We start from the raw sequence: 26,438 nt of genomic DNA, 5'->3' as shown, positions 1-26,438 counted from the left end.
GTTGTTGGAAGAAAAAAGAAGAGGGGGGGGGGGGGGGGGGGGGGAAGGCAGGAATTTCTTTGAATGGTCCCCTTTCTAAAATACACGCTTCACAGGAAGTGCCCACCTCCAATTTCCCCAGCATAAGAGGAAGGGGACATAAAAATTACATTCCATAAAGATTTCAGCTCTCTTCTGGTTTTCAGTTCCTCCATGCCAAATTTAATTTCCTGCAGGGTTATAACCATGCTCAGGCTTGCTTTAGTTTATTCCTTCTGCTAAACGGGGTAATGGAAGAGTCTCCCTGGTCCTTCTGAGGAAAGGAATATACATGAGTTAATGGGCGATGCTTGTGATAGACATGACATGGGAGCTGATGCAGTTTGAAACACTTCCTCTCCTTGTGATGTGTGTGACTTTTTTTTAATTTTTACTTTTTATGCTCTGCGTGGGTGGACAGGTATCTGTAAAGTCAGTTCTCTTCTCTCCTGCAGGGTGGATACGCAGCCTACAGATATGCACAGCCTGCTACTGCAACAGCAGCCACGGCCGCTGCAGCCGCTGCAGCAGCTTACAGCGATGGGTATGTAAGGGGGAGGTGTCCATGGGGGCTAGCTTGCTGTGCTCAGGGATTCAAGGAGCATCGATCCATTACAGTACTTCTACTTCTTTCCCTGTTTCTTTGTCTTACTTGCACTCGCACACGCACACATGCATGCACAACCCAACATGAAAGACTTGAATGCACGGTTTGTCTCTCTGCTCCTGGGCAGTATTGCCCTCCGGTGTATGTGAGCTGGCACAAATCCTGGCCTCTTCCCTATCCTTGTGATTCTTTGCACAAAGGAGGCAGTGTGGTTATGGCCTCGGACTCAAAAGACCTGGCTTGCCTTGCCAGCTCCTTGCTCTGTGGCTCTGGGCAGGTTATTTAATCACTGGGTGCATTTCTCTCCCCATCCATAAAGTAAAAATTGCTCAGCTCATACAGTACTCCAGGATGCTTTAACGTGCAGCTCTGTATAGATACAAAGGATTATCATCGTCAGAGTGCTTGCCTTAAGATTTTTCATCTCCTGTGCAGTGAGGCCATGTTTTAATCCTAGTGCATGCGAGACCATTAAAGTTTATACTCCCTTCTCGTTCTGGAGAATCCCTCACTGCTTTCCATTTAGCAGCTGTTACTGTGCCAGTAGTGCTAGCGCCAGCAATCACTCTCCTCCCAAATTGCATCACGCGAGGTAAGGGATGCACTAGCTGTCATTTCAAAGGTGCTGACCTCTTTCCTACAGGTCGAACTCACGGCTTCTGCCACATTCCTCCTTGCAGGCCATTCTCTCGCCCATCTCATATGATGCATGGCAGCATGCCCATAGGATCTCTTCAAAGAAGGGCTGCCTGCGTGCATGTGTGCATGTATGCATACATGTGTGTAGAAGGGCATGCTGCTTCTTCTATTGCCTGTGGTCAGACAGCTGTTTCTCTGCCCCTCCGAAGTGACTTTTTTTTTTCTCTTTTTTTTTTTTTTCTTTTATATATCTTTTCTCCTTCTCTTCAGTTATGGCAGGGTGTACACAGCAGATCCTTACCATGCCCTTGCCCCTGCCGCTAGCTACGGAGTTGGCGCTGTGGTAAGTGGGATTTTCTTTCTTGTGCTGTTTCTCTTTTCCAGCATGGGGAACAGCTGTTCACTGGGTATCAGGTAATGAAACTTCACCTAGAAATACTTTGTTGTTGAGGAGGTCCTTAGCTGCAGTGCCGGGTTCCTAGTAGTTCTCCATTCATATGTTTGTGTGTGTGCACTAGGAAAGGAGCCAGGTTGTAGGAGACCAGTTATCACTTGGTCTTGCACATCACCTAGTGAAAGGAGATGGTAGAAGAATGACCAGAAATGTCAGGAGCCAGAACATTGTTGGTGAATCGGTAGAACTGTAACTCAAGTTGCGCCAGGAGAGGTTTAGATTGGACGTGAGGAAAAATTTCTTTACTGAAAGAGTGGTTAAACATTGGAACAGGCTGCCCAGGGAAGTGGTTGAGTCCCCATCCCTGGAAGTATTTAAAAGACATGTAGATGCGGTGCTTAGGGACATGGTTTAGTGGACATGGTGGTGTTGGGTTGACAGTTGGACTCGATCTTAGAGGTCTTTTCCAACCTTAATGATTCTATGATTCTAAGGTGATATATAGAGCAAAAATCAGCAATAGTTAGAGATGCGAGACACCCTTTCTTGCCATTTTCATAAACTTTAAAGGCTCGTGTTGCATGTTGGGAAATCAGTTTTAGGAAGCAAGGGAATAAGTTGTTCTCATGACATCTTGCAGCAAAGCTGCTCCACTTGGTTCCCTCTTCCACTAGTGGATGTGGTGTCCTGCCTGCCTGCAGTAATTATGCAAAGGCAGGAGTGAGGTATGCTGGCATCAGAGGGGCGTGGAGCAGCTTGCTGAAAACACATGCTTGCCCATCTGCTTCTAGCCAGCACAGTATCTGTGTTGTTGCAAAGGCTGGAATACAAATGTGTTCAGAGAAAAAGACACCTAAATATAGATATCTGCAGTGTAGCGCCTCCGTTTGAGCCTCAGCTCATCATGTGGATTCTCTTCAGGGTCAATGAAGGAAAAGCAGGTACTTCTAGGATACCAGGTCATCGTGTCTATTTTAGACCTTCACCTTAAGGTGAGGTGAAGAGCATCCTAGAAGTTCTGGTCTCTGCTATCTATAAAGACAGCCTAGACAACTGGCTCAGAGATTAGGACTCATGAGTCCCATCTCTGGTACTGAACTCCCTTTGACCGAGACTTGCTAAACTTCACCTCCAGCTGGCTGGTCGTGAGCATGTCCTCCTGAGCCATGTCTTTGGTTTTGCAGGCAAGGTTCTCCTCTTAGAGGTGCTAATGGTGACGGGTCAGTGCCAGGACGTGTCCGTTAGTCCTTCTGAGAGCATTCGGGTGCTGTCCTGACTATTTTTTCACAGTTCACCTCCTAACAACCTCTTCTTCTCTCATTTAATTTCTACAGGCGAGTTTATACCGAGGTGGCTACAGCCGATTTGCCCCCTACTGAAGTGACGTGAGCCCCCTGCAAGTGGGACAGCCCCCCCAGTTCATGAGGCCTGGCTATTGCAATATTTACTAGTAGAGGAACTCTATAGCAAGACGAGGAGGAAAAACAAAAAACAAAAGAGAAAATACTTTTTTATACCTCACTATGTTCTTTGAATATGTATTTTTTTTTTCCTTTAAATTTCTGCCTTTAATTCTTTTGTTCCAAAGATTGTGCATTTTTTTGTTTTTGTTTTTGGGGTTTTTTTTAACTGTGGTAAAAATAATGCATTTCCGTGTCTGTATGTTGGTGCATAGCTTATCCTACCAATCACGGAAAAGGCGATTAGCGATAAGGAAAGCTGTTAGAAACCGATATCATGCAGTTAATCAGGAACACGCAGAGTTACTTCCCTGGTCTGGTGCTTGGTGCCTGTGAGACAGGAGGACGTGAGGGAGAAGTCTCCACCTGCCGTGTTTCTGGTCTGCAGAAGGAAGCACTCTTGCTGTGGCTGGGACCTTGATGCTGGTGGGAAGTAGTCATTTACATTCGAAAATGGGGGAAATGCAGAGACTTTCCTCGTTTTTGTCACCATCTGATGCACACAGGTTTGGAACAGTTTCAGCAGTGTCAGGATTTTAGATTTGGCAAGAGAAGATTTCCTCAACCTGCCCAAAGACTTTGGCTGTTATCTGCTGTATAGGGGACAAGACTTTGAAAAGAGTTTTTGATGAGGATGATCTTTCCCCACCCCACACAACTTATCCTAGCTGATTGTTGTCCATTGCTGGTGGCTGTAATTACCTTAGTTTTCCTTCCTCCTTTTCAAGATCTTTCTCCCTTGCTGTCCCTTTCCTCCCCTTCTTTCCTCGAGGAGTGGCAGATGCAGTGCAGCATCACACAGAGTACCTCTGTTGCGGACAGCAAGCGGTTAAACTTGCGGAGGTGAAGCGCATGCAGCCTTGCAGAGGAAGAAAGCTAGCAGAAGAACCGTGCATCAGTGCCATGCTCAGGTGCTCCAAGGTCCAGCGTGCAAGGTCTCTCCTGCTCATCCTGAGCTGCTGAGGCGCTTCTGCAAGTAATCTGTTTCAAATAACATGAGTGAGGAAAAACAAGTCATGTATAAGCTGCTTGAGGCGAGGGGCAAGGATGTGGATTTGTGTGGGGGAAGAGGGTCTTCTATATCTAAACGTGATCCTGAAGTAGTTTTGTTTCGGTCAGGAGCTTTAAGGGGAGGCAGAAGCAGTTTGTGCAAGCTCTGAATTCATAGGAACTTCCCACCATAAGCTATTTCAGGCCTTTACATAGTTGTGTTGGAGCCCCTGGGTCTTTCTTGCCCAGCCTCTCATAGAAAGTTGTGCACCTGATCTGCTGAGTCCATATAGACACTACATATTAGAAGATTTGGAAGCAGAGAGACTATTTAGGGGAGGGCTCCATGACTCCCAACACCATCTCCCTTCTGCTCTCACATACAGTGATTTCACTGTGTTTCAAAGTCAGCATTTTTAGATGACTGCGTGAGCTGTGGTGGGGAGTTGCTGCTCTCCAGACCTCCCTGCTCAGCTGCTGGCTCCTAGAGTGCTCCCAGTAACCCCAGTGATCAGAGGCAGGGTCTCTAACCACATGTTAGAGAAATGCAGAAGCGTGGTTTTATTAGGCTGCCTCAACTCCCTCGATTTGGTACTGGGGTGAGCTCACCGCCCCCAGAAGGGCTGCTTGGAGTGTGGGTTTGTTGGTGGAGCCTTTCCCACTCCTGTCGTACACCTGCTTCTCCATCCACCACTGATACCAGAATAGGAAACCTCCTGCATTTAAACACTAAACGATGTCAACAAGCAGAGCTCCCAGGGAGGTGTCCTGGCCCAGCCACGCACAACCACGCATTTTTTTCGCTCTTCCCCAGCGATACACGTAGCCTCTTTGTGCGCAGCAGAGAGGAGGCACCTCAAATGGGAAGAATGGGGAAGCCATTAGTTAAGCTAGAGACCGTGAAGCTATTGATTCTCTGGAGGAATAGCTAGATAAAGGGGACACCAAACTGCCAGCCTGTTGGCCACCTTTTTTTTTTTTCCTGGTTTTATTGTTGGTTTTTAACTTTTTTTTTCCCAAGCCAAAGTTTGGTTTGTTGCTGTTATGACAATTTTTGTTGTTTGTATATAACTATTTTAGTTAGCTTGAGAATGGGGAGGGGGGAACAGGGTGGGGCTTTCACAAAATCTAGGAAATGAGGGGGACTTGAGGTGTTTGGGGGCTTTTACTGTCTGAGTTGGGGTAGGGGAGGGAGAACTTGTGGTAGAAATAGTCATATTCAAGGGGAGCCATTTCCACTGCAGGGCATCCAGGGGACTTCCCGAGCTGAGATGCAGCAAAAGCCTCTACTGGACTTGTTCTACCCACCTGTGGGGCGGAGAGGCTGAGTGAGGCCGTCCCTTCCCTTGCCTGCAGGCTGCGAGCGAGAGGAGCGCAGCTTGCAGAGCCCGGCAGGGGCAGTTGCTCGTCCCTCTGCCCCTTTCCTACGTTTCAGTTCAGCTGGTTCTGACTGCAGCTCCTGAAAAGCTGGGTTCTCCCTCCCCGAGTGCCCTCCCCTGCCCTGGCAGTGCTGCCTGCAATCCCCCCCTGCCACTTGGCCTCTCTGGGAGTAGGGAGGCCAGCCCCATTTCTGCCTCCGAGCAGAGTCTATGCATGGCAGCTTCAGCCCGCCCAAGTATATTAGGAGTGTGAGGGGCTTAGTGCAGAAGCGCCCAACCTTTGCAGGTCCATGGTCCCCTGCTGTATGATCTCCGAGTAATACCTGCTCTAGACCATCCAGCCTGATTCCTCCTGTATCCAAGCCTGACCTGCTCCGGTCGCTCCCTGCCAGGCTCCTCTGGTGCATTAACCAGCCGGCGTCTCCTCGACTCCGTAGTTGACACTGCAGGATCCCTGCTGAGGCAGCTCACTGATAGAGAGGCTTCCTGCTCTCAGCAGTGAGCTGCAGAGGGGACGCCGGGACGCTTGCTCAGCTGGGGGCCGGAGGTAGCTCGCTGGTTCCAGGTCTCTGGAGCACCAGGCCTCCCAAAAGCTTGCACGCCGGCTGGAATTTTGCAGCAAGGTTTCTTGAGTGAGTGTTGTGCCGTGGCGGGAGAGCTCTTCAGCCTTTCTTCCCTCTTGGCAAACAACAGCTCTGGTTTCACTCAGATGTGTTATGAACTGGCTTGAGATGCATTCAGAGTAGCCAAGTTGTGGCTATATCCATCTTCTGAAGAAGTGAGGACAAAGCCTATATCTCCCTATGCAAAATGAATTACACTTAATGAATTAAACTGGGCCCTGGCTTATTTGACTGATGGCAGCCAGTGCTTGTCCCCGAGATGGGTCTGCAGTCACAGGTCCTTCACAAAGCAGGGCTTGGCTTTCCGAGGGAAACCGCACAGGCAGCCTGGCAAATAGCTTGCTGTTTGTCACCTTCCAGTCTGGTGGCATGCGGGATTCCTCTTGATGCAGAGGAAAAGATGTTTCTTTAAGTGTTGCTGTTTGTACTGTCTTGCAATAGGTCTGGCCAGCACGTGATATTATACTGATAAAATTTTGGATTGAAGAGTTGATTTATTTAATGTGCTGGTCTGTCTTTCCTTGTGGGTACAGTTGTGCTGGTACAAAGATGACTTCTGCTGGTATAGTATATTCTCTACTGGGAATAAGTTATATTGATGCCCAGCATGTTGACAAACTGTTGTCACTGTCGCCGTGCTAGGGAAGCTGCACTGTTGTAGGTGGGTTAGCTTTTCTAAGAAAAGCCATGAATGGGACCTGGAGACAACTGGGAGCTCGGTATGAGCCTGCTATAGCCAGCTTTTCCCAGATTAAGCGATCCTGTGTCATGAGTTCGGATAGACAAAGCCATGTTTTAAAATAGCTGTGGCTTGGCTGTTTCAGTGCCCGAGAGAGAGCAGACTTGCCCAGCGAGAAAGAGCGCTAGCTCAGGAGTCGGAGACCTGTCTTTTGGGCAGGGCTCTGTCAGTGATCCTCAAGGGTCATCGTGGAGCAGTCGTGTCGCTACTCTAGACTTCACTTCCCCGTCCCTAAAGTGAAGTGAAAGTTTATCCCCTGTTCTCGCCCATTTTGAGATCTGTGGATGTGAAGTGCACAGCAAGAGCTGAGGAGGGTTATCTGAATAGCTGGCTCAAATGCTAGTTGTGAAACGGTTAACGAAACCAGTTCCTTGCCCGAAAAGAGATGCTGGCTGCTGGGGTTTCAGTTCCAGCACCCAGAGCTTCCGTAGCAGGGAATGCAAAGCAGAGCCTCCTAGTTCCTACCCATGTTTTTCCCCAACCCAGCCCTATCTGTATCTTCCCATCCTGGCCCTGAAGAAGGAGGCAAGTGGAGAACAGGTTTGGGGAGCACTTAGGAATTCAATAAAGGGAAACCCAAACAACGGCTCTGGGGAGCGCTTTTGCTGAGTCTAGCTCCAAAGGGAAAGCACGTGGGCAGCCTGGCAGACGGCCTGCTGCCTGTGACCCTCCAGCCTGGCAGGGTCGGGGGAATGCTGTCCTTGGTGCAGAGGGGTGATTTTTAAAGTACGTTACCTGTTTGCACTGTTTTAAAATAGGAGGGGGGAAAACAAAAACCCCAACCTAGTGAACAAGATGAACATCCAATGTAAACTTCTTTGTGTTTTTATTTTGTCATGCTCTTGGAAAATGTCAAACATTTTGTAGTATACACCAGTGAGACTTGATTCTTTGTTGCATAAAACACTATTTTTGGTGATGTTAATGTCTGAAAAGCCCCTTCCCTCCACCCCCACCTTACCGATTGCCCTCTCTGCCCTCCAACCCCGGTAAACTTCTCTTCTACAATGGAAACTCCAGTCAACAAGGCAAGCAGGAGCCTGATAGCCAGAGCGTGAAATGGGGCCCTTTTCAAGTAGGCTCTGGGGTTTTTCCCTGGTACGCTTTTGCTCTAGCCAGGAGTTGGCAGGATAGCCCCTGTCCCTCTGCAGCACGTGCATCAATGGCAGCCTAAACGGGACCGATTGCCGATTGCCCTCTCTGCCCTCCGTAAACTTCTCTTCTACAATGGAAACTCCAGTCAACAAGGCAAGCAGGAGCCTGATAGCCAGAGGTGAAATGGGTCTACAATGGAAACTCCAGTCAACAAGGCAAGCAGGAGCCTGATAGCCAGAGCGTGAAATGGGGCCCTTTTCAAGTAGGCTCTGGGGTTTTTCCCTGGTACGCTTTGCTCTAGCCAGGAGTTGGCAGGATAGCCCCTGTCCCTCTGCAGCACGTGCATCAATGGCAGCCTAAACGGGACTTTGGATGTCCAAGTCCCATCTCCGTTGCCACTGCTAACCCTGGAAGGCAACTTCTTGCTGGTAGTTGAAAGTGCTGCCAGCGGTTGTCCTCTCTGGGTAGCGGGCTGCAGCTGGTCCAGGCTTGTGCAGGAGACAAGCTTCCCACGCTGCCTCTCGACTCGTGGTAGAGCAAGAATGCATCAGCCAAAAATCTTGCCTGATTTCGCCAGGAGATTGCTGGTGTCTAAAGCCGTCCACCCGAATATTCATTTGGCTGGCAGTCAGCAAAATGCCAGTTAATCTTGGGAATGGTTTTTCTTTTTTTTTTTTTTTTTTTTTTTTTTTTATTCTGAAGTGGGTCAATAAATCTCTTGCCAGATTCCCAGTTCTCTGCTGGTGGAGGGGCTTGTTGCTTCCCTGAGGAGTGAATTCCTTACAGAAATCGGGCCTCCCACATTAGTAGTCTCAGTTTTGGTCATGTTTTTCTATTTTTTTTTCTGTTCACAGTATTTTGTGTGTACGCGCGTGTTGTAGTTTTGGCAGCTTGATTTGGCTGCATTATCAAGTGACGAAATAATCCTCTTTTACCCCAGGGGATATGATTTGGTTTTGGTTTTTTCTTTTTTTTTTTTTTTTTTTTTTTCCAATATGATAAATCCTGCTTGTAAATAGCTGGAGCTAAAACCTGGGGCTGATAGCAAATGAGAACCAGGGCTGTAGAGCGATACGGAGCTGGTGGAGTATTTTACTGACCTCACAGGCTGATCTACTTGAGACTTGGAGATTTTCAGTGCAAGGCTGAGATGCCGCAGCACCTCCAATGGCAGCGACGGACTTGCCCCTTCACGCGGTCTCCCCAGCACCTCCCATTGCCAGGTACCACTGGGGAACAGGACATGTCCCGAGTGGGATGCGTTCCCTTCCCCTGGATCATTTCCTAGGACGCCCGAGCCGCTTGCCCAGGGTCCCATTTCCCTGCTGACTCTGGAGAAGCAGTATCTGCATCCCAGGGCTTCGTGACAGCCTCTAACTTCCCGCCCTCCCTCGTTAAGTATCATATTGTATAGTAGCTTTCAGACCATACAGTATTCATTGGGTTATTCCTATTATTATCAAGTAGCTGGAATTGTGAAGGTCGGAGTAGTTAGATCTTTAGCTTTTATTCCTTTTTTTTGTATTACTATCCATGTGTATAAATTATTGATCATGTTGCTGGCTTTTATAAACTCTAAGCAAGGGGGGAAACCCTTCCTAACCCTTTGCAAATGGTAATGAAGCACTGTTTTTAAATAAAAGAGAGAAACACCAGTCTGCTGTCTCCTGTGTGTTGTCTGTTTTTCAGTGCATCTGGATGAATTTCGTTGGTCCATCTCCCTGGCAGGTAAAACGCAAAGAAGGGAAGATGGTTTGAAGAATGAGCTGGGAGAGAGGATCTTCTTCACAGTGATAAAGGGCGAAGCCTTGGCAAATCACGCTGGCAAAATCCCAGCCCTGTCTGTTCATACATCGAGCTCTCCGTAACCCCACACCTTTCCCTGCCATCCTTTCCCGTTGCTGCTTAATAGCAGAAAAGGGCCCTTTGTTTGGCATTTGATAGGGAGCCTTCCCCCCCCCCTCCTGCTTCTCTCCAAGCCTAATCTGTGTTTGAACCTGTTAGTGTGGAAGGAGAGACAACCATTTCAAATTACGGTATCAGCATTTTCTTTAACGCCTGTGTAGCCAACCTCCCGCTGTCTGTGTTAGCACAGGTTTAATAGTTAACACACACAACTGGAAGCCGGTGTTCCTGTGCTCGGCATACATTTCCTCTGGGAGTTTGGACATGTCTTTTAATCACTGCCTCTGTTGTCCTGCCTATAAAAGGAGTATCACTGCAGACAAGCAGAAATTCATTGATATTCTATGAAGTGCTTAGAGATCCTCAAGTGAAAGATGTCATGCAAATATATATCCATATAATCGGATGCCTTTTCTGCTGAAATGATCCTAAAAATAACAAATAATAAATCCCTGTGGCCAATTTGCAAGTGATTACGGAAACTGATAACTCACCAAAACGGTACAACGAAATATGCCTAGTACAGTTGAGGCCAGCGCAGGATTTTCATATGGCTTTTGGAAATGCAAAGTACCAGAAACAAAAGGGGTGGGATAAGGTGTGTCCCCGGATGGCAGGATTGTCGATAATGATGCAGGAAGGCACGTGAGCTCCTTAAGCGTTCCTCCCCAGTATTTACCAAGGAGCTGCAATGCGCTCCTGTCAGATGATCCTCATTTCATTCTAACAATAACTTGAGAGGATGTTCAACAGTAGCTGCCAAAATTAGATGCCTGGAAATCAGGGCTGAATAATTGTGGAAGAGCTGGTTAAAGGACTCTGGATCGGTGAGACTGGGAGAGGTCTCGAAACGAAGCTCTGCTGAGCTGGGAGAAAGGTAGTGCAGAGGCAGCTCCGAAAGTGAAGCAAAGATGCCCTAGGTCTTCCAGCCTACCTTCGTTTCAAGGCAGAGCCATAAAATGGCTGATACTGGAATTCACTAGTAAGTCATTAAAAGTGTTACAATATTGCATTGCCCAACAGGGGTTTGTCAAAAGCTGGTCAAAGGAAGCTGATACAGGTTCTTCGAATGGACTGCAAGTTGGCTAAGGAAGCGAGTGCCGCTGATTTAAAACATTCCCCTTCTATAAGCTGTAAATAATTACAATAAATAATAGACAAATCATGTGAGTCAGTCCTAGCTGATCGCAAGCCACTGCGCATTTCAGCACGTGTAGGTCGCACCCACTGAGAGAGAGGCCACCACTTGTCACGTCAGGAAGTAGCTTGGAAGAGGGTTTGGTAACAACCTGGACGTGGGCTCTGGGCCACGGGGCTTGGTGCCAGCCCGAGGTCCACCAAAGGCGGTCGCTGAGCGCGAATCCCTGTGCCGCGTGGCTGTGTTTGGCAGCTGTGTGGTGGGGATTTAGTCAAAAAATGATAAATGCTTGCTGGAAAGCGTTGTTTGGATCATGTTGAAATAATTTATGAATTCAGATTGAATCTGCAGAACTCCTCAAGGGGCGAGGCTAGTGTGACTGCTAAGGCGGTGTCTTCGTCTGGCACTGACAAACTGCGTCAGGAGATTTGAGCCCGAAAGCCCAGGAAGAAGCCCTGATCCCTGTGCCAGTGGCGGGGCTGACCTGTTCTCGGGGTTTTGCTGCTGTCCTGCTGTTGACTATACTGGCTCAGGGATGGTAGCCTGAGCATCCCTCTGATAGGGGAGCTTAGCAGCTGATGTGGGAGGGAGGGTTATTTGCATGCTTCCTTTCTGTCTATACAAAAATGACAAAAGTCGTAGAATAATTCGGGTTGGAAGAGATGTGTGGCGGTAATCTAGTCCTATAACTTGCTCAAAGGTCAGTCAAGTTGTTTATGTAGCTGTAGCATCTTCAGCACGAGCTTGGAGGTGAAATGCATTCTGGAATGCCAACAACTTGAACACGTCCTGGGAGGTGAGAGGTGACCCGTGGCCTCCTGTGCTCGTCCACAGCCCTGTTTCCTTCCCTGCACAGGCTGGGGTTGGTTGTCACTTGCAGCCGTTTTGCTGGGGTGTGGAGAAGAAAAAGTGCAATGCACTTAACTTTGATTCAGACAAGATGTATTTTTTGTGGTTGCTCTGTTTGCCTGAAGCGTGATCATTTCTGGCATAGCACGTCTGGCGCTGGCTCCTGCGGCTCCAGCTGAGCTGGGAGCGGTTCAGCGAAGAGCTTCCAGCGTGGTTCGAGGGCTGGAGCTGGGGGGGGGAGAGAGGGGAAACAGGGAAAAGACTGCAAGAGCTCATCTGTTTATTTGTCAAGAAGAAGGACAATTAATTGCTTTCTAGAAGCACCTTGCAAGGAACAAAGATCTGACTTTTCTAGGGCTTTTCTACCTGGCAGCATTGTAACACACTCCAGCGCTTGGGAAGTGAAGCCAGACAACTCCAGCCTTACCTGTGGGTTAAGGGACTTGCTGCAATTAGTTATTTCTGAAGCATTTCTAAATATCAAATCCTAATCCAGGAGCTTCCAGTGACTCGCGCTGGCCAGCCCTATTGCTAACCTCATTGGGGATGAACCGTCTACTGTGCTCCCTGTTCACCCCGGGCTCACACCGACCCATCAGCGACAGCCCAAAACTGTAACCCTTGGGTGCTGCTCCTCTTCCCTCGCTGGCTGATGGAGACAGCCCCACAAACCAAGTCCTCACCCACAGGGCCAGCCCGAGCGTGCTGCAACCGGCACGCCCTCATCTCTTCTCCTGCAGCAGAGGTGAAGGCTCCCGGCCTGTGTGAGCCCTATGACTGGGGAAACAAGGAGGGTACTGAAGTCAAAACCAGAGGATTTTTGTTTCTGGGAAGAGGCGGACTACTTCTGCAGGTCTCCGAAGGTGGAGCAGGAACCGTTTGGCTCCCGAGGTGCCGTGGCCACCAGCCCATGACCAGACTCCACGAGTCAGCCTTCTCGCTTGGAGAAGCCTCGCCGCGTTTGGCTCCTTTCCCGCTGCAGCGCACCGATGCCGGGAGCCCCCGCGCGCACCGGGGAGGGGACGTGCAGAGCCGGCACCAGCAGCAGCTGTCCCAGTTTGCGGAAACTTTCTTGCCTTTTTAAGGGCATGCCGAGTGCTGTGCTCTAACTTTAGCACAAAGGTATGGTTGACTTGGCTTCTTTTATTAATGGATGGGTATAAATATATCTGTTCTCGGTGCTTGTCTTGTTCTTCCATGTGTAAACACTGAGCTCCATCCCAGCTCCTTTTGATGATAAATTCCTCATCTTTTGAATCACAAATCACCTTTTTGTGTGTCAGGAGGAAGCATCAATGCCCAAAGTCACTTTGCTTTTTATAGCACCAGCGCTCTCCAACTGAACTCCGCTCAGAAATCACTGATTTCACGGAGCTCTGCAACAGCAGCAGATCTGGCGTGTTTACAGTTTTATTGAAATAGCCTTTGAGCTCATCTGGAGCCCTCCTGCCACAGGGCGCTGCAGTCCTCTCTTATTTTTGCAAGGATGTCGCCCGTCCTCCCTGGCGGGAGGCTGGGAAACCTCGCTTTGCGTTTGAAACACCAGGGCTTTTCTTTTTCGGTCAGTGCATCCCAGTTCTGCTGCCTCTGCTCCAAGAGAAGCTGCTCTCCAGAAATAGTTCCTGCTTTTGGCTGATCGCAGCTCGTGTGGGCGAGATGCCGCTGGCTGTCCCCACGCTTTCACTGAGCACGGAAGCAGGTCTCCCCCCAGCGAAGGGTGGCCGCAGATGCCGGTGCCCTGAGCGCGGGAGGCTGGGGAGGGCTTTCTGCTCACCCTGGCGTGAACATGGGCAGGCACCAGGGTGAGCTGCTTGCTCCGCCATCCCGCTTGGCTGCGGGGCTTGGGGGGTGAGAAAGGAAAAGGGAAAACCAGCGCCATCCTGTGCAAAGCTTTGTGCAGGTGGTAGGAAGCTCCACGCCTGCGTCGTGGGGGGCTGAATAAAAAATTTTGGGGAAAATGAAAAATTCAGTGTCAGGAAAAAGCTGCTGGCCACTGAGCTTGCACGCTTGCCTTGGGGGGGTGAGGGCTGAGCTGGCTGCAGGGCTGTGACCCTGGGATAACACTCTTATTTCTCCTCCGCAGACCAGGGATGGGGTTCGTGGTGCGGGAGCGGATCTGACCCACCCTCACTTGCCATTAATGCTACAGCATGACTGGCACCGAGCCAAGAGCCGGTGCAGCCAGAGGTCCAGAGAGATGAGTCTAACACACTCCTCAGGGTCAAACTGGGTGAGACTCAGCCCTGAAGCAACGGAGATGACAGCTAGTGATGAAGCCGACTCATCCCTGGAACATCCAGGTCCTGCTGTGGTTGAGAGAGTTGTTAGCTCTGGGGGGGGAGGCGAGGCAGAGCCTGGCTCAGCAATTTGGGTCACTGGGTGGCTGTGCAAAACACCTCTTCAGCCCTGGGCTCTCACATAGCTTTGACTTGAAAGGAGCAGATACCTGAAGTAACTGCAGGGCTGAGTGAAACGTGCCATTCCCACAGGCTTGTTAGTGGCATTAAATACCTCTTGCAATATGGAGTCGGGACCTGTCAATAGCAGCACGAGTAAGTACCAGGGGCCTTTCTGCTGAGGGGCACAAATGCTAGTGAGTCGCCGGTCCCCGCCGTTATCAGTGAGCTGTGGGGCACAGTGAAACACTTCCTCAGTATCAGCCAGTGTCCTCACACAGAAACTGGGCAAAAAGCCCCGCACCTAGAGCTAAGGGAGCTTGCTCTGGTCGTCCCCCTGGGGAGCAGCGGGCAGGAGGCAGCTGTAAGGCAGCCCTAGCACTGAGGGGGGTCATAAATAAGCCCTGGAACAGGATGGCAGACCTCCTTGTTTTGCTCCAGCCGAGCCTGGAGCCTTCAAGCACGTTGTGTTTTGCTGAGGAACGGTGCCCTCAAAATAAAAAACAAGAGGAGACTGAGGCCAGATTTCACTCCAGGGGACGTATGAGTTTGCACCTAGACAGAGCTGCTCAGGTTGTGGAAGCGGTGACCGTCTGATGGCTCCCAGCAATGGCCCAGGGTGCTCAGGGCCATGCCAGCCCCCGCAGGAGGTGCCTCAGGTGGGACATCCCAGCACCTGCAGAAAACCCTCTGTGACTTGCAGGCCAGGCATGACCCGGCGCTGTGGCAGGGAACCGGGGAGATTTTCTCTTGGTGGTGGTGAATTGCTGCTCGGCGAGCAGAGAGCTTTGTTCACCATTTTTCATTCTTTGCCCAGGTGTTTAAATGTTTCTCATTTTGGGGGGAGAAAAAGCATTCAGAGCGTTTGAGTTGTGGCTGGGGGTGAGCAGCAAGCCTCCCCCTGTTTCTCCTATTGGAAAAAGGCAACCGACCCTCTTCCCCACCAGGTGGGTGATAAATCCACTTGTAGAAAAATAAATGATCGCTCTGGAGCCTTGCCCATCTTTGGTGTGCTGTCATCCTGCTTGCAAGTCCCTGGCGGCTGTTTTTCACCCAGCCTCTCCACTAGAAATGAAACACCTTGACAAAAATTATGGGGTCCTGTGAGAAACACCTTGGCTGGGCATCCCTCTCCCCGCCGGTGGATGATGGCACTGGGGACAAGTCCTGAGCGGCCGTGGTGCAGAGCCAAGAGCCTGGTTGTCCCTGCAGGGCAGCTGTACCCAGCCCTGCTTGGAGCTGGGCAGATGCACGGTGGGTTTATACTTGGGTCTTCCTGGGAAGACGTGAGATACTTGATTCTTCGGTGCCCTTGTGTGGCTTTGTGTCCCCTTGAGCCTTTCGTGGAGACCCTCACAGCCGAGAGGCCCTGAAGGCACAGAGGAGGCAGGTTGCCAAGCGTCCTTACGGGCACCACCAAGGCTGAGATCCCGGCCGAGGGGCTGCGTGCCCACGATGTGCCTAGGCTTGTGGAAAGCACATCTTGGAAAAACAGCCGGATCCTGGTACAGTACCTCCCTAGAGCGAACCCTGGAGATTTTGCTCACCATGTGCATCCACTCCATTCCCTCCCTGCAACTGCAGCTATGTAGCTGTCCTGGGACCATGTGTTTCTAGATCAGTTACCAGCACCGAGTCTGAGCACCTGTGCCCAAAATACAATGAGAGTTTCCAGGGAGAGAAGAGGCGATGGGTGAATCTCTCTCCTGCACTGCAAACGATCAGGTCCCAAGCTTCGATCTCTGCTACGCTGCCCCGACTCCTCGGCTCTTTGGAGGGCGGCTGCTTGGGGAGTGCTGTGGAGTGGGAGTTAGCCTTTCCAAACCCTTCGCTTCTGCCCTCTGGCGGCCACTAATCCCCACAGGACGAAGTCCTAACGTGCCCAGAGCCAAGCTTCACGCCCAGCAATGTTTCTGGCCCCGACTTCAGTCCAGGCTTTGGGGAAAACAGGAGTGCTTTTAAAGAGTGCCATTTCATAGTCTTAAGTCAGAGAAACTGCATGCCATGAGCGTGCCCAAAGGAATGACCCACAGGAATGACAGGCCTTGAGCAGACAGGATGATCCAAGGCAGCAAAAGCAGAAAGGCAGATTTTGAGTGGTGTTTTAATAGTCTGTTCACATAGATAAAATTAAAAGGAGAACCCAGGACCAATAAAATCGGGTCTAACCTGCCTCCCAGGAGACAGACCACCCTCCTCGACTGGTTCTGCATGCAGGTTGCCTGGCTGTGGCTGCAGGACTCAGCAGCACCCTGAGCACCCAGAGCTGCGTCTTACCCACCAGGACAGTCGACCTTGATGTTTCTGGGATTCCTGTACCAAGAACAGTTATTATTTCCCTTCATTTTACTTTTTTTTTTTTTTTTTAACACCTCTTTTCTTTCACTAGTGTTTCTGCAAACAGTTTGGATAGGCCCCAGAGCTTGGAGTTATCAGCCCTCATCTCAAAAAACCATGGTAAGGCACCTGGGTCTGTGATATCCCGGGGATCTCCTAGCTCTCCGTGTGCAGGGAGGCCATTTCCAGAGCCAGAGCTGTGCTGCATCGCTGAGGGTCTGTGGTCACACCGGGGACAGGACTGGCTTCTCCTCTTCTCTGGCCCTGCAAGAGTCACTGACCAGTGAAGAGCAGCAAACCCAGAACCCAGTCTCAGACCTGGCCCACTGGTGGTCTGATTATAGCTGCTTCATGCAAACAGAACAAGCCCCTGGGTGGGAAATCTGGAGGACCAAAGGACTGCCCACATGATCCTAATGCTAAAAATTAGGTAGAAGGGGTGACCAAAGGTTGCAGGGACTGCGTAGCCTGGCAAGCGTGGCAGGGTAGCCTTGGGGGGGCATCCTGGCACTGGGGCCTCCAGGAGGGATCAGGAGGAAGGGGCTCTGTGAAGTTTCATCCCAAACACGAGGCACAGGAGAACAGGGACGGCCCTGTTTGCCTCGGTGACAGCTGATGGGAGGAGGCTGGAGGCTGGGGTGGAAGGACTGATGGGGCACAGACTGTGTCCTCTGGGTGGGAGCATCGCCTCCTCCTGCCCACATGCCCGCTTGGTGCCTCCTGCTCATCACTTCCATGAGGAAACATGGGGACATCTAGCCCCCTTCCCAAACAGGGCTAGAACCTCACGCTTGAAGTTGGCTTCATTAATATTTGTGCTCTAGAGAATGTTTCTGCCAGGAGCCATTGATGTTCATGTTTTCATTGCTATCACTGCGATTTTACATATTTCTGATATCAAAACGTGTGGGTTGTTAGATGTCAGAATGACCTCGTGGAGATGCTGCGATGCTCAGTTAATGTCTTTTGAGGATGTGGGCACAGCAACTCACCGGTACTGTGCAATTTGCTCATTCATGTGTTTCCGTCCCTGAGCTACCACCTTTAGGGTTTCACTTCTGTATCTAACCCCATAAATGCCCTGCTAGTCTGCCATGTGTGGAAGTGTGAGTAGTGAGGTGGGTCTGCAGAGTCTCTCATACTTCTCTTATCTCTAGACTGCACCAGGTCATGCCTGTAGCTGTGTTTCCCACGTGGAGCCATACACACATCTGGTCATACCCCTTTGCTCCCGTAGGGACCCAGCACGGGCTCTGGCCGCTCAGAGGTGGTTTTCCCCTGCATGGGTGGTGTGTGGCCCTTGAGCTCTTGTTTCCCAACCCCTCTCACCAACGTTGGGGTCGTGCCTCCAGCCCCTTCTGCTGCAAGCTCAGGGCTCCTTCAGGAGCACCAGGGTTTGAGCCAAAGCTCTTGGAGCAGGTCGATCTCCAAGCATGCTGTGTGGGCTTGGAGCTGGATCTGCTAAGGGGGTGCTGCTGCTCCTGCGTCTCCCCGCTCCTCAGCATCTCTGGGGTGTGAATGCTTGGACATGAGCTCCTCGGAGTTTAAGGGTGAAAAGGTTATTTTTCCCACACTACCTGGCTCTCACCTGTCATTTGGATGTCACAATAATTTAGATGTGGCAAAGGTAGCAAGAGCCATTTTGGGTGTCTCCCAGCATGCCAAGAGTTGGAGGTCAGGTCACATGCATAAGGGGACAGGAATTTCCCTTAGGTTTTCAGGAAAGGCTGGGACCCAGTTTGGGGTCCCAAAACTGGAGCAGCTAGGCAAGCCCTGCCATGGGAATGTGTGTGTGTTGCTGCAGTGGTGTTCACATGGGTTTATCATGGCAGCACCCACGGAGGTAGGTGATGCTATTCCACTGCCACCAGGTTCGGCTGCCATGCAAATCACCGATGGCATTTTACAGGAGACATTTGTTTGCGTGGTGATGTTTGTGCTTAGGGTCATGTCTATTTTTGCTACTATGCCATGTATTTTTAAATTGGGTTTGAACAGCATACAATGCCCGCAGCGCAGCTCCTTTCAGATCATCTGTCATGTCAGAAAATGATTTTGAATGACTGTCTGCTTATTTCAACCTAAATATTTATTCTGTAATTAGATTGTTTTGTTTCAAATGCTTTTTAAAAAAAAATGTATGAACGAGAAGTCAGTATTAGGTTGCCTAAGCGTGATGAGAATATGCGGCTAGAGAGCAAAACGCTTCTGCAAAGCTGGTGTGGGTGTTTAGCCTTCACAAAATATTCCTCCGTTTCTTTTTTCCCCTGGGTTCATCACTGTGAAAATCTGCTCTATTAGTTTCTAAGCCAGGACATGCTGGGGATATTGCAGCTGTGTGCGTGGAGGTGAGGGAAAGGTCTTCAGCCCAACCTCTCTCGTCCCTGCGGAGCCACTGATGCCCCAGCCCAAAGATGCCATCTGGGTCCCCCCTGATGTGGGTGTGATGCAGCCCCGTGCGCTGTGGCAGTGCCAGAGGCATCTCTGTGGCACAGGTATGAAAAATGACAGAGGTCTGGGGCAAATACATTTTAATGTTTTCCTGCTGCAAAAGTAGTTAAAGTCATGCTCTTGCAGAGATGAAGGGAGGCTGATCATGCATGCACACATGGGCAAAGACAGAAAGGAAGGAGCAAGTTTCATACTTCACTGAGGCACTTGAAAAGCACTTGCTGCTGTTGTAATTTCACTCCCAAGATGACCAAAACCACGACTTCCGGTACACCTGTGAGTTCACAGGGGGGAAAAAAGAAACAAGATGTTGATGTCAACCTCACTCAGGCTGAAAATATTTCTTTTAGGTTCCTGGCAAGCCAAAAGCCTCTTGAGATCCTGGCAGTGTGTTGCATCAGGGGGTCTATGCGGTTTCATTTTGCTTTCAGATGAAACCATTTCATAAGAGATCTTGTTCTCAGCTCCCGTCCCAAGGCAGGTCTCCTTCTAACCCTTAATACACTCCTGAACGCAAACCTTGAGGTCCTGCATCAGGGCAGGGAGCGAGCCACCAGCCAGAGTCACGGCTGCCTCCCCGCTGCCTGATGCTGCACGAGCGGGGGCTCCCTCGCCCTGCCCGGCGGGAGCGTGGGAACCCGCACCAGTGAACCTGGGCTCTCGGCAATGCACACGGGGAGTTGCCTCTGGATTTCAAACGCTGCCTGGTGAAGAACAGTATAACATATATCGGTGGGTGTTTGCATGTTAACAAGGGCAGGGAATTACGAAATTCATGGCTGTGTGGATAATAAACTAGAGAGAAATTAAAGGTAAGAAAGGAGGATAAAGATTTAAATTTAAACCTAAAATATTACTTCAAGGGACACAACAGGTAGCTAAGCTGCTAGGGAAATAGGCTGAAGTTTGGGGATTTGATTTTGGGAGCTTCTGCAAGTGAGAGCTTCCCCGTGGACCTGGACTCAGTGCCAGGGGAACTCTGCCTCAGAGCACAACCCTTCTTCTAATTACTTCTATTTTAATCTGTATGAAGTAATTGTATATTATTAAATGATCCCACTCAACGTAAGATAACTTTGTATTAGCAGTAGAGGCTTTTATTTTTCTTATCCTGTATAAATAAGACATATATCCTCTGGCTGTTTTGTAAATAACCTCACTGTCTCACCCCTGCCAAGGGGTGGCCCTTCTCTTTCTTCTTCACCTTCTCACCTCTGACGGCTTTTGGTTATGTTATCTCCTGTCAGCATGCCTAAAGCCAATTTAAAATGTGCTGCCTACAGTAGTTAGTCATATTCGCTAAGCCGCTGCTTACACTGTTGTCTTATTGTATCTGCTCAGGTTACCCTATACAAGCAGGTAATGCTGATCGAGGTGCTCCGACCGACTGCAGGAGCTGGGATTAGGTGCTGGTTCTTCACGCTGTCATTTCTGCACCCGCCAGATGGTGATAAGCTGCTCTAAAAGGCTAGCTGAGTGCATGAGCTCCCCCAGTCCTAGAGTTATAATTTGGAGCGGAGCGATTAAGACTTTGGCTTACAATAAAGCTGGCATCTCTCTATAGATTTGCATTTCCCCCCCTCCCTCTCAATGTGCAGCATCTTTCACAACAGTGTGGATGTCCTGCAAGGCAGGTCCTGCGGGCGTGCTCATAAATCATCTTGCTTTGGACACGGTAGAGCTCTCCTTGCCCTGATTGCCCAATGCCCCCAGCTGGGCTATGGACCACGCTCACTGCCCTGGTGAGCTGTTTGGCCAGTGGCCAGACTTAGGAGCTCATATTGCGTGCATGTTAATGCTTCTTTCCTGGGCAGTTTTGTATGCAATGCCTGAAATGTTAATACCAGCAGGCACAACGTGCTTCAGAGGAAGCATCCATAGCTTTGTTCCTCAGGCTGGAAATCCCTCTCCCCAGAGGGAACCAGCAGCCCCGTTTGGCATCGCCTCTCTGCCAGCAGCTCCCCTGCTTTGTTCCTTTCCCCTGGAGAACTGATTTTCTCCTGCGTGCTTGCAGAAACACCACTGGCTGCTGCTGCCACCATGCTGCAGCCAGCTGGGCACAAGCAAGGCTTGCTCTGGCAGTCAGAGGCTACTGGTGGCCAGAGGGTGGCCAAGGTGCTGGGAGCCACGCTTGGGGTTTTTGTGGTGATCCTGGCGATGCGGTTTCTATGGATCTCCTCTGGATACATCTCCCTAAGCTTTCAGGTTAGGAAACTGTCCCAGGAATGCTATGAGCTTCATTACAGTTTCTGCTAAATCACTAGCCAAACTCATCAAAATGTATCTTGAAAGCTTTTGGACCTGGTGGCTTAGGGATGGATGCTGTTTGTGGAGCTGGTGGGATGATCCTACAGGGAAAATCCCGCTGGTACTCATGCTGTGCCAGCACCAAGAAGCACCTCCGACCGCAGAGGCTGCAGAGTGGAGAAGGTCTCACCAAAACCCCAGTGGGGGAGAGCAGGGAAGAAAAGGGAAAAATGAGATCAGCTGAAGCTGGCGTGGGGCCCCGACTGCTCAGGGTAAAGGACTCACCCTGGGAAAGACTGCATAGTGCAGGGTGTATGGACAGTGGCAAGGGAGAGGCACGTGGACCTGCAGGTGGCAGGTGCTTACCCCTATTGCAATGGTTGACCACTGGTCCGTGCCTCCTCCCTGTGTGAGGGTGGCTGGAAGGAGGTAGGGAAGAGATCGGCTGCTGCCAGAGCAGCTTACGGTGCCCCCAACTCGCACTGACTTGTGGAAACTAAGCCAAGGCTGGACATCTCTCTGGGGTGGGATGGGCTGGAGGGTCATTGGTTTGAGGGGCTAGTGCTTCACCTTGTTCTCTGACTCTAATTTACTCACAGCTCCAGACATTACTAGAGAGATCGAGAGAAAAGATCAAAAGGGCAAGGCAAGGAAAATAGGAGAAAAACAAATGTAGAGGAACTGTGAGGGGAGATAGAAAATTACCTGTCCTACCAATTCTGCAAGAACTGAGACCCCAAAATGTTCCTAAACGTGGATATTTGACCAGGATAGCATTTGGAAAAAAAATCTGCTGGAGAGAAGGTTGCAGGAAATACTGCGCCAGCTGGGGAGGGACAGCTCTGGAAGGGGATCACTTGCTGCTCTGCTTTCCTTTGGATATAGCTGACGCTGCTCTCCCAATTGTTTATGGACCATATGTGAACCCAATAAAAATTCCACCAACCCTGAACCATACAGGTAGCTTCTAGGACACCTGATTTCCCACATCAGCTTACTGCTGGTTTTCTTTTTTTTTTTTTCTGGAAAATCATCTGTGGTGGAAGAAACTTTACATTAGGCATCTCATGATCTGGGGGCTTGCTCCCACCCTCTTTGGATGTGGCTGCACACACAGGCCTTGACCCATGAAGAAAAATCTGTGCATATGCAGGAACTTCTTTTGAACATTGGGTCTCTTGGCTTCACCTCTCCTGGTCTATCCCATCCTGTGTCATTTCCTCATCACCAGAGTCTTCCAGTGCTTCCTCACAGTAAGCTTTGTCCTGCGGGAGCTCAGAGACCTCCAGGCTCTCTGTGCTGGTAGCCATCAACTATTTTGGAAAATGGAAGCTTACTGCTGGTTTTCTTTTTTTTTTTCTGGAAAATCATCTGTGGTGGAAGAAACTTTACATTAGGCATCTCATGATCTGGGGGCTTGCTCCCACCCTCTTTGGATGTGGCTGCACACACAGGCCTTGACCCATGAAGAAAAATCTGTGCATATGCAGGAACTTCTTTTGAACATTGGGTCTCTTGGCTTCACCTCTCCTGGTCTATCCCATCCTGTGTCATTTCCTCATCACCAGAGTCTTCCAGTGCTTCCTCACAGTAAGCTTTGTCCTGCGGGAGCTCAGAGACCTCCAGGCTCTCTGTGCTGGTAGCCATCAACTATTTTTGGAAAATGGATTGAAAATCCCATGTCCCAGTGGAGTCTGTTTTAGGCCTGGGGTGTCGAGGCTGAGTGCAGAGCCCAGCAGGAACAACGGCTATTTCGTATGTGTGCCCATGGAGGCTAACGGGGGTCCCCACAGGAGCCAATGTGGGGTGCCACCTCCGAGTGATGGGTTGGGTGAGAAGAGGAGATGCCTGTGCTGGGGCTGGCGGGGGGTGCCCTTCCAGCACGGCACAATGAAAGTGGGAGGAAAGGGGAGCAGAGCAGCAGCGAGAGCAGAGAAACTGTCTTAATCACAGTGCCTTTCTGATGGCACCATGTCTAGTGCCTGTACGGTGTGGCCTTTCGGCATACCCCACACAAATAAGATGAAATACCATTTGGCTGGAGAAGGAGGAGGCAGGAAAATAACATGGAAAGGGAAATCGCCAGGAGAAGAAAACGTTTCTGCTGGGGGAAGTGAGGCAAGGGGAACGGCTCTCTTACAATTGCCGGGCAGCAAAGTGCCGTTTGCACAAAATCACCGTCGAGACTGGCGCCAACTCTCCCTCTTGTGGACATTCCCCTATATTTTGTGTAGCGGCTGTAGCCACCGGTGCTGCTAGCAGCCTTGAACCTCTGGTGGTTTTATCGTAAGCTGTAATGAGATGGTTGGATGTGACGGTTCATAGTAACTCCTGTGTTAAATACCCCTGTGAATTAGGCCGAGAGAGGGCTGATCTGCAGAGCCGGCACCTCGAGTGCCCTGGCATCGGGCTCATCGCTCAGCAGACGAGGGTCACGTCTCTGTCCATAAAGCAAAACACCCAAAAGCAGGACCCATAGTCCTGAAAAGGGAACAGATATTGAATCAATGACTTCCCATGCTCACTCCTCCCAGGTCAGACTGGCCAGGACTTCACTTTCCTGCTCTCCTCTCACGTTGCTTAGGTCAGTTCCTTTTTTTAAAAACAAACAAACAAATGAAAATCACTTGCCCATGTTTCCACCTGAATTTCCATCTGAACTCTCCCCCTGACCCCTTTTAGCCCTGGTTATGCTCAGTGGGTGAGACTTTTGAAATACCCATTTTTTCCTGCAAAAGCAAAAGGTCCACCTGCTTTTTCCTGCCTATCTGCAGTCCCATTTCTTCTCCTGACTGTTTGATCTGTGGTGCCAGCATTGTCCCTTGCCTGATTTTTTATGATTTGGACTCTCTCTGCCCCAAAAAAGAGAGGAGGCCAGGTCTGTCCTGCTGCGGGGGCCAATGCATCTCATTCAGCTCTATGAGCTGCAGGTCTGCAAAAGCAGCAGATAAACACTGGCCTTTTGCTCAGGAGGAGAATAAATCCAGTGTAATTTGGCCCTTGCTGTAAACTCATAGACAGACAGAAAATTAATGCTGAAACCTGGAGAAGGAGCATGGATTCGCTTAGAGCAGAGAGCCACCACGTGCGGCAAAACCTCTGCTGCAGCTGTCAGAGAGGGAAATAAAAGGACCGCAGGCTAAGATAAGCAATGTCCAGGCAGATGCTGCCACAGACCAGCTGGATCCAACCAGCTGAGCCACCAGCACTGGAGCGCTTAGCAGAAGGAGGAAGATGATAAAAAAATAAAAACATGGTGTCTGGGGAACTCGCAATTAAAAAGGTGCCAGAGGTGGGAGCCCTGCGCAGTACAGAAATCTTTGAGGGTGATGGAGCTTCATTTTTATTGTTTTTTTTTTTTTTTGAACGGGCATGCCTTGAAGCCGTTTGTGAATGGTTAGAAAATTATTAGCAGATTTTTGTCTTTGCGCATTGGTTAATCTATTGCAGAGTCACCAAGTCAGCAGGTTGTTTTTAACAGTTTGACCTAGTAAGGCTGCAGCCATGTCTGAAATATGTTTTGGAGAGCATGTATAAGAGGATTAAAAGATTATAAACTCATGCAGAATTCTGCCTAAGGCTGTTAAACACAAGCATGCAAATACAGCCTTGGGAAGTCCTTTAGCCTCAAGTTGCTGTGATGGAGTCGGACTGTTCCTGCTTCTAACACTTTTCCTGGGCTGGATGCTGTTGGGGGAAGAGGCTAGATGAGCTTCTATCTGTCCATGGGTCCTGTGTATGCAAGATGCTTACAGGTGAGCTTTCCAAAGGTGCCCAGCCTGGGACATCTGTATATGCAACCCTAGACCCCAAACAGCCGAGAGGGCTAGCCAGGCTGAGCATTTGGCAGGAATGCTGTGTTATACTTGTACCACTACCAAAGCAACTGCCGGACCAGAATTCTCAGCGTAGGTGAGATCTTTCAGTACTTGTTTTTTTGGGCCAGTATCTTGCAGCCAGTATCAAGCCCCACCACTGTGGCTGTCTTGCCAGCAGGACCCTGAAGTGGACGAGTCAAAAGATCTGACTGCAAGCATAGCAATGAAAATGAGATGAAGTTGCAAGAATGACAATAACGGGGAAGAGATGCAGACCAGAGACACCATCCCAAATTCAGTGGTAAATGCTCTGCTCAGGCAGCCAGGCCACCTGTGCTGTGTTTAGGATGCTCACTGCCACCCGGTGTTGATCTGCTTGAAGAAAACATTTATTTTTTGCCAAGTATTTTTTGTGGAGGGATCGGTTTCCCTGCAGGTGTTCCCCATAAGACCGGCAGAGCACAGGAATCACTACTGGATTAGGAACTGCTTAAATTGGTGCTGCTTCTCAGAAAAGAAAAAGACCTGGTTGTCCCTCTCCTCCCTAAGGGAGTGCTAGGCGTTGGAACGATAATGCAAAACGGGACCATGAACTTTGAAAAGGGCCAACTGCAGCTGGAAGCGAGAACCTGTTGGAGCTCATTAAAAGGCACGTGTAAACATCAATACAAATGAGGGGTAGATCTTGGCTTCCCCACGGGCTCTTATCTTGCAGAAGCTCTGTACTTTGTGGATGAGAGGCCATTTTGCAGGCAAAGGGAATAAAAAAGTGTGTCTCTTTCCTCACCTTTCACCCCACGAAACTCAGGCAAAGGGGAACCCTAATTTGTGTGTGCTGTGCCACTGGCTAGACAGTGATGCCTGGGGTTTTGGAGGATCACTTGATGGGTATTTCTTTTACAAGCGATGCCTATGTAAGTAGCTCTGCCTCCCCCCCCAGCCAGCACGTGCTGGTCTGGCTATGTGACAAACCAGACCACAGAGCTGATCTGGCTTTGAAATAAACTCTCCAAAAGACAAACGCGGTTACTTTAAACCCAGACCAGTTCCTTGATCCAGTTCATTTCAAGCCTTCATAAAGAGCTGCGCAAGCATCACAGGGTGGGGGAGGCTCTGCTGGCATTGCCTCCAAATCCAACTTAAAAACATGCACAGCCTCATATTAAGTGCTGGTACCTTGAGGGCTGCTTGCCTGCCTGCTGGGGCTGGGCAAGGCAATTTGCAGCTGTATCACCCAATTTTACCATGCGGTGATGGGCTCTCCCACTCCTTTTTGGGAGCCTGAGAGCCCACAGCTGAGCTGTGCAATGTGCATTGTGGCCTGGTTAATTCCTCTTCCTCAAGGAGCAGCTC

The 26,438-nt window shown here is 49.9% G+C and overlaps 1 protein-coding gene and 1 long non-coding RNA gene across 6 annotated transcripts in view; both read left to right on the top strand.

Annotated features, from left to right (window-relative positions):
* RBFOX2 (RNA binding protein, fox-1 homolog 2) overlaps nucleotides 1–7,974 on the top strand; it is a 115,685-nt gene extending 107,711 nt beyond the window's left edge. For all 5 annotated transcript variants that reach the window (XR_002086338.1, XM_009289929.2, XM_009289928.2 and 2 more), the window contains 3 exons: nucleotides 474–562; nucleotides 1,535–1,607; nucleotides 2,993–7,974. Coding sequence is in view for 4 of the 5 variants with exons in the window: in XM_009289929.2 (XP_009288204.1) it covers nucleotides 474–562; nucleotides 1,535–1,607; nucleotides 2,993–3,037 (207 nt within the window). In the remaining variant the exon portion in view is untranslated. The remainder of the gene's footprint in view (nucleotides 1–473; nucleotides 563–1,534; nucleotides 1,608–2,992) is intronic.
* A 90-nt stretch (nucleotides 7,975–8,064) lies between these two features.
* Nucleotides 8,065–9,600, top strand: LOC109279801. The gene is made up of 2 exons (XR_002086342.1): nucleotides 8,065–8,122; nucleotides 8,185–9,600. It is a non-coding gene; the product is annotated as an uncharacterized LOC109279801 (long non-coding RNA).
* The last annotated feature ends 16,838 nt before the right edge of the window (nucleotides 9,601–26,438 follow it).

The sequence above is a fragment of the Aptenodytes forsteri genome, unplaced genomic scaffold (genome assembly GCF_000699145.1).
Source record: "Aptenodytes forsteri isolate BGI_AS27 unplaced genomic scaffold, ASM69914v1 Scaffold284, whole genome shotgun sequence".
Lineage (NCBI taxonomy): Eukaryota > Metazoa > Chordata > Aves > Sphenisciformes > Spheniscidae > Aptenodytes > Aptenodytes forsteri.
The sequence above is the reverse complement of the archived record's forward strand: the minus strand, read 5'-3'. Positions and strand labels throughout refer to the sequence as shown.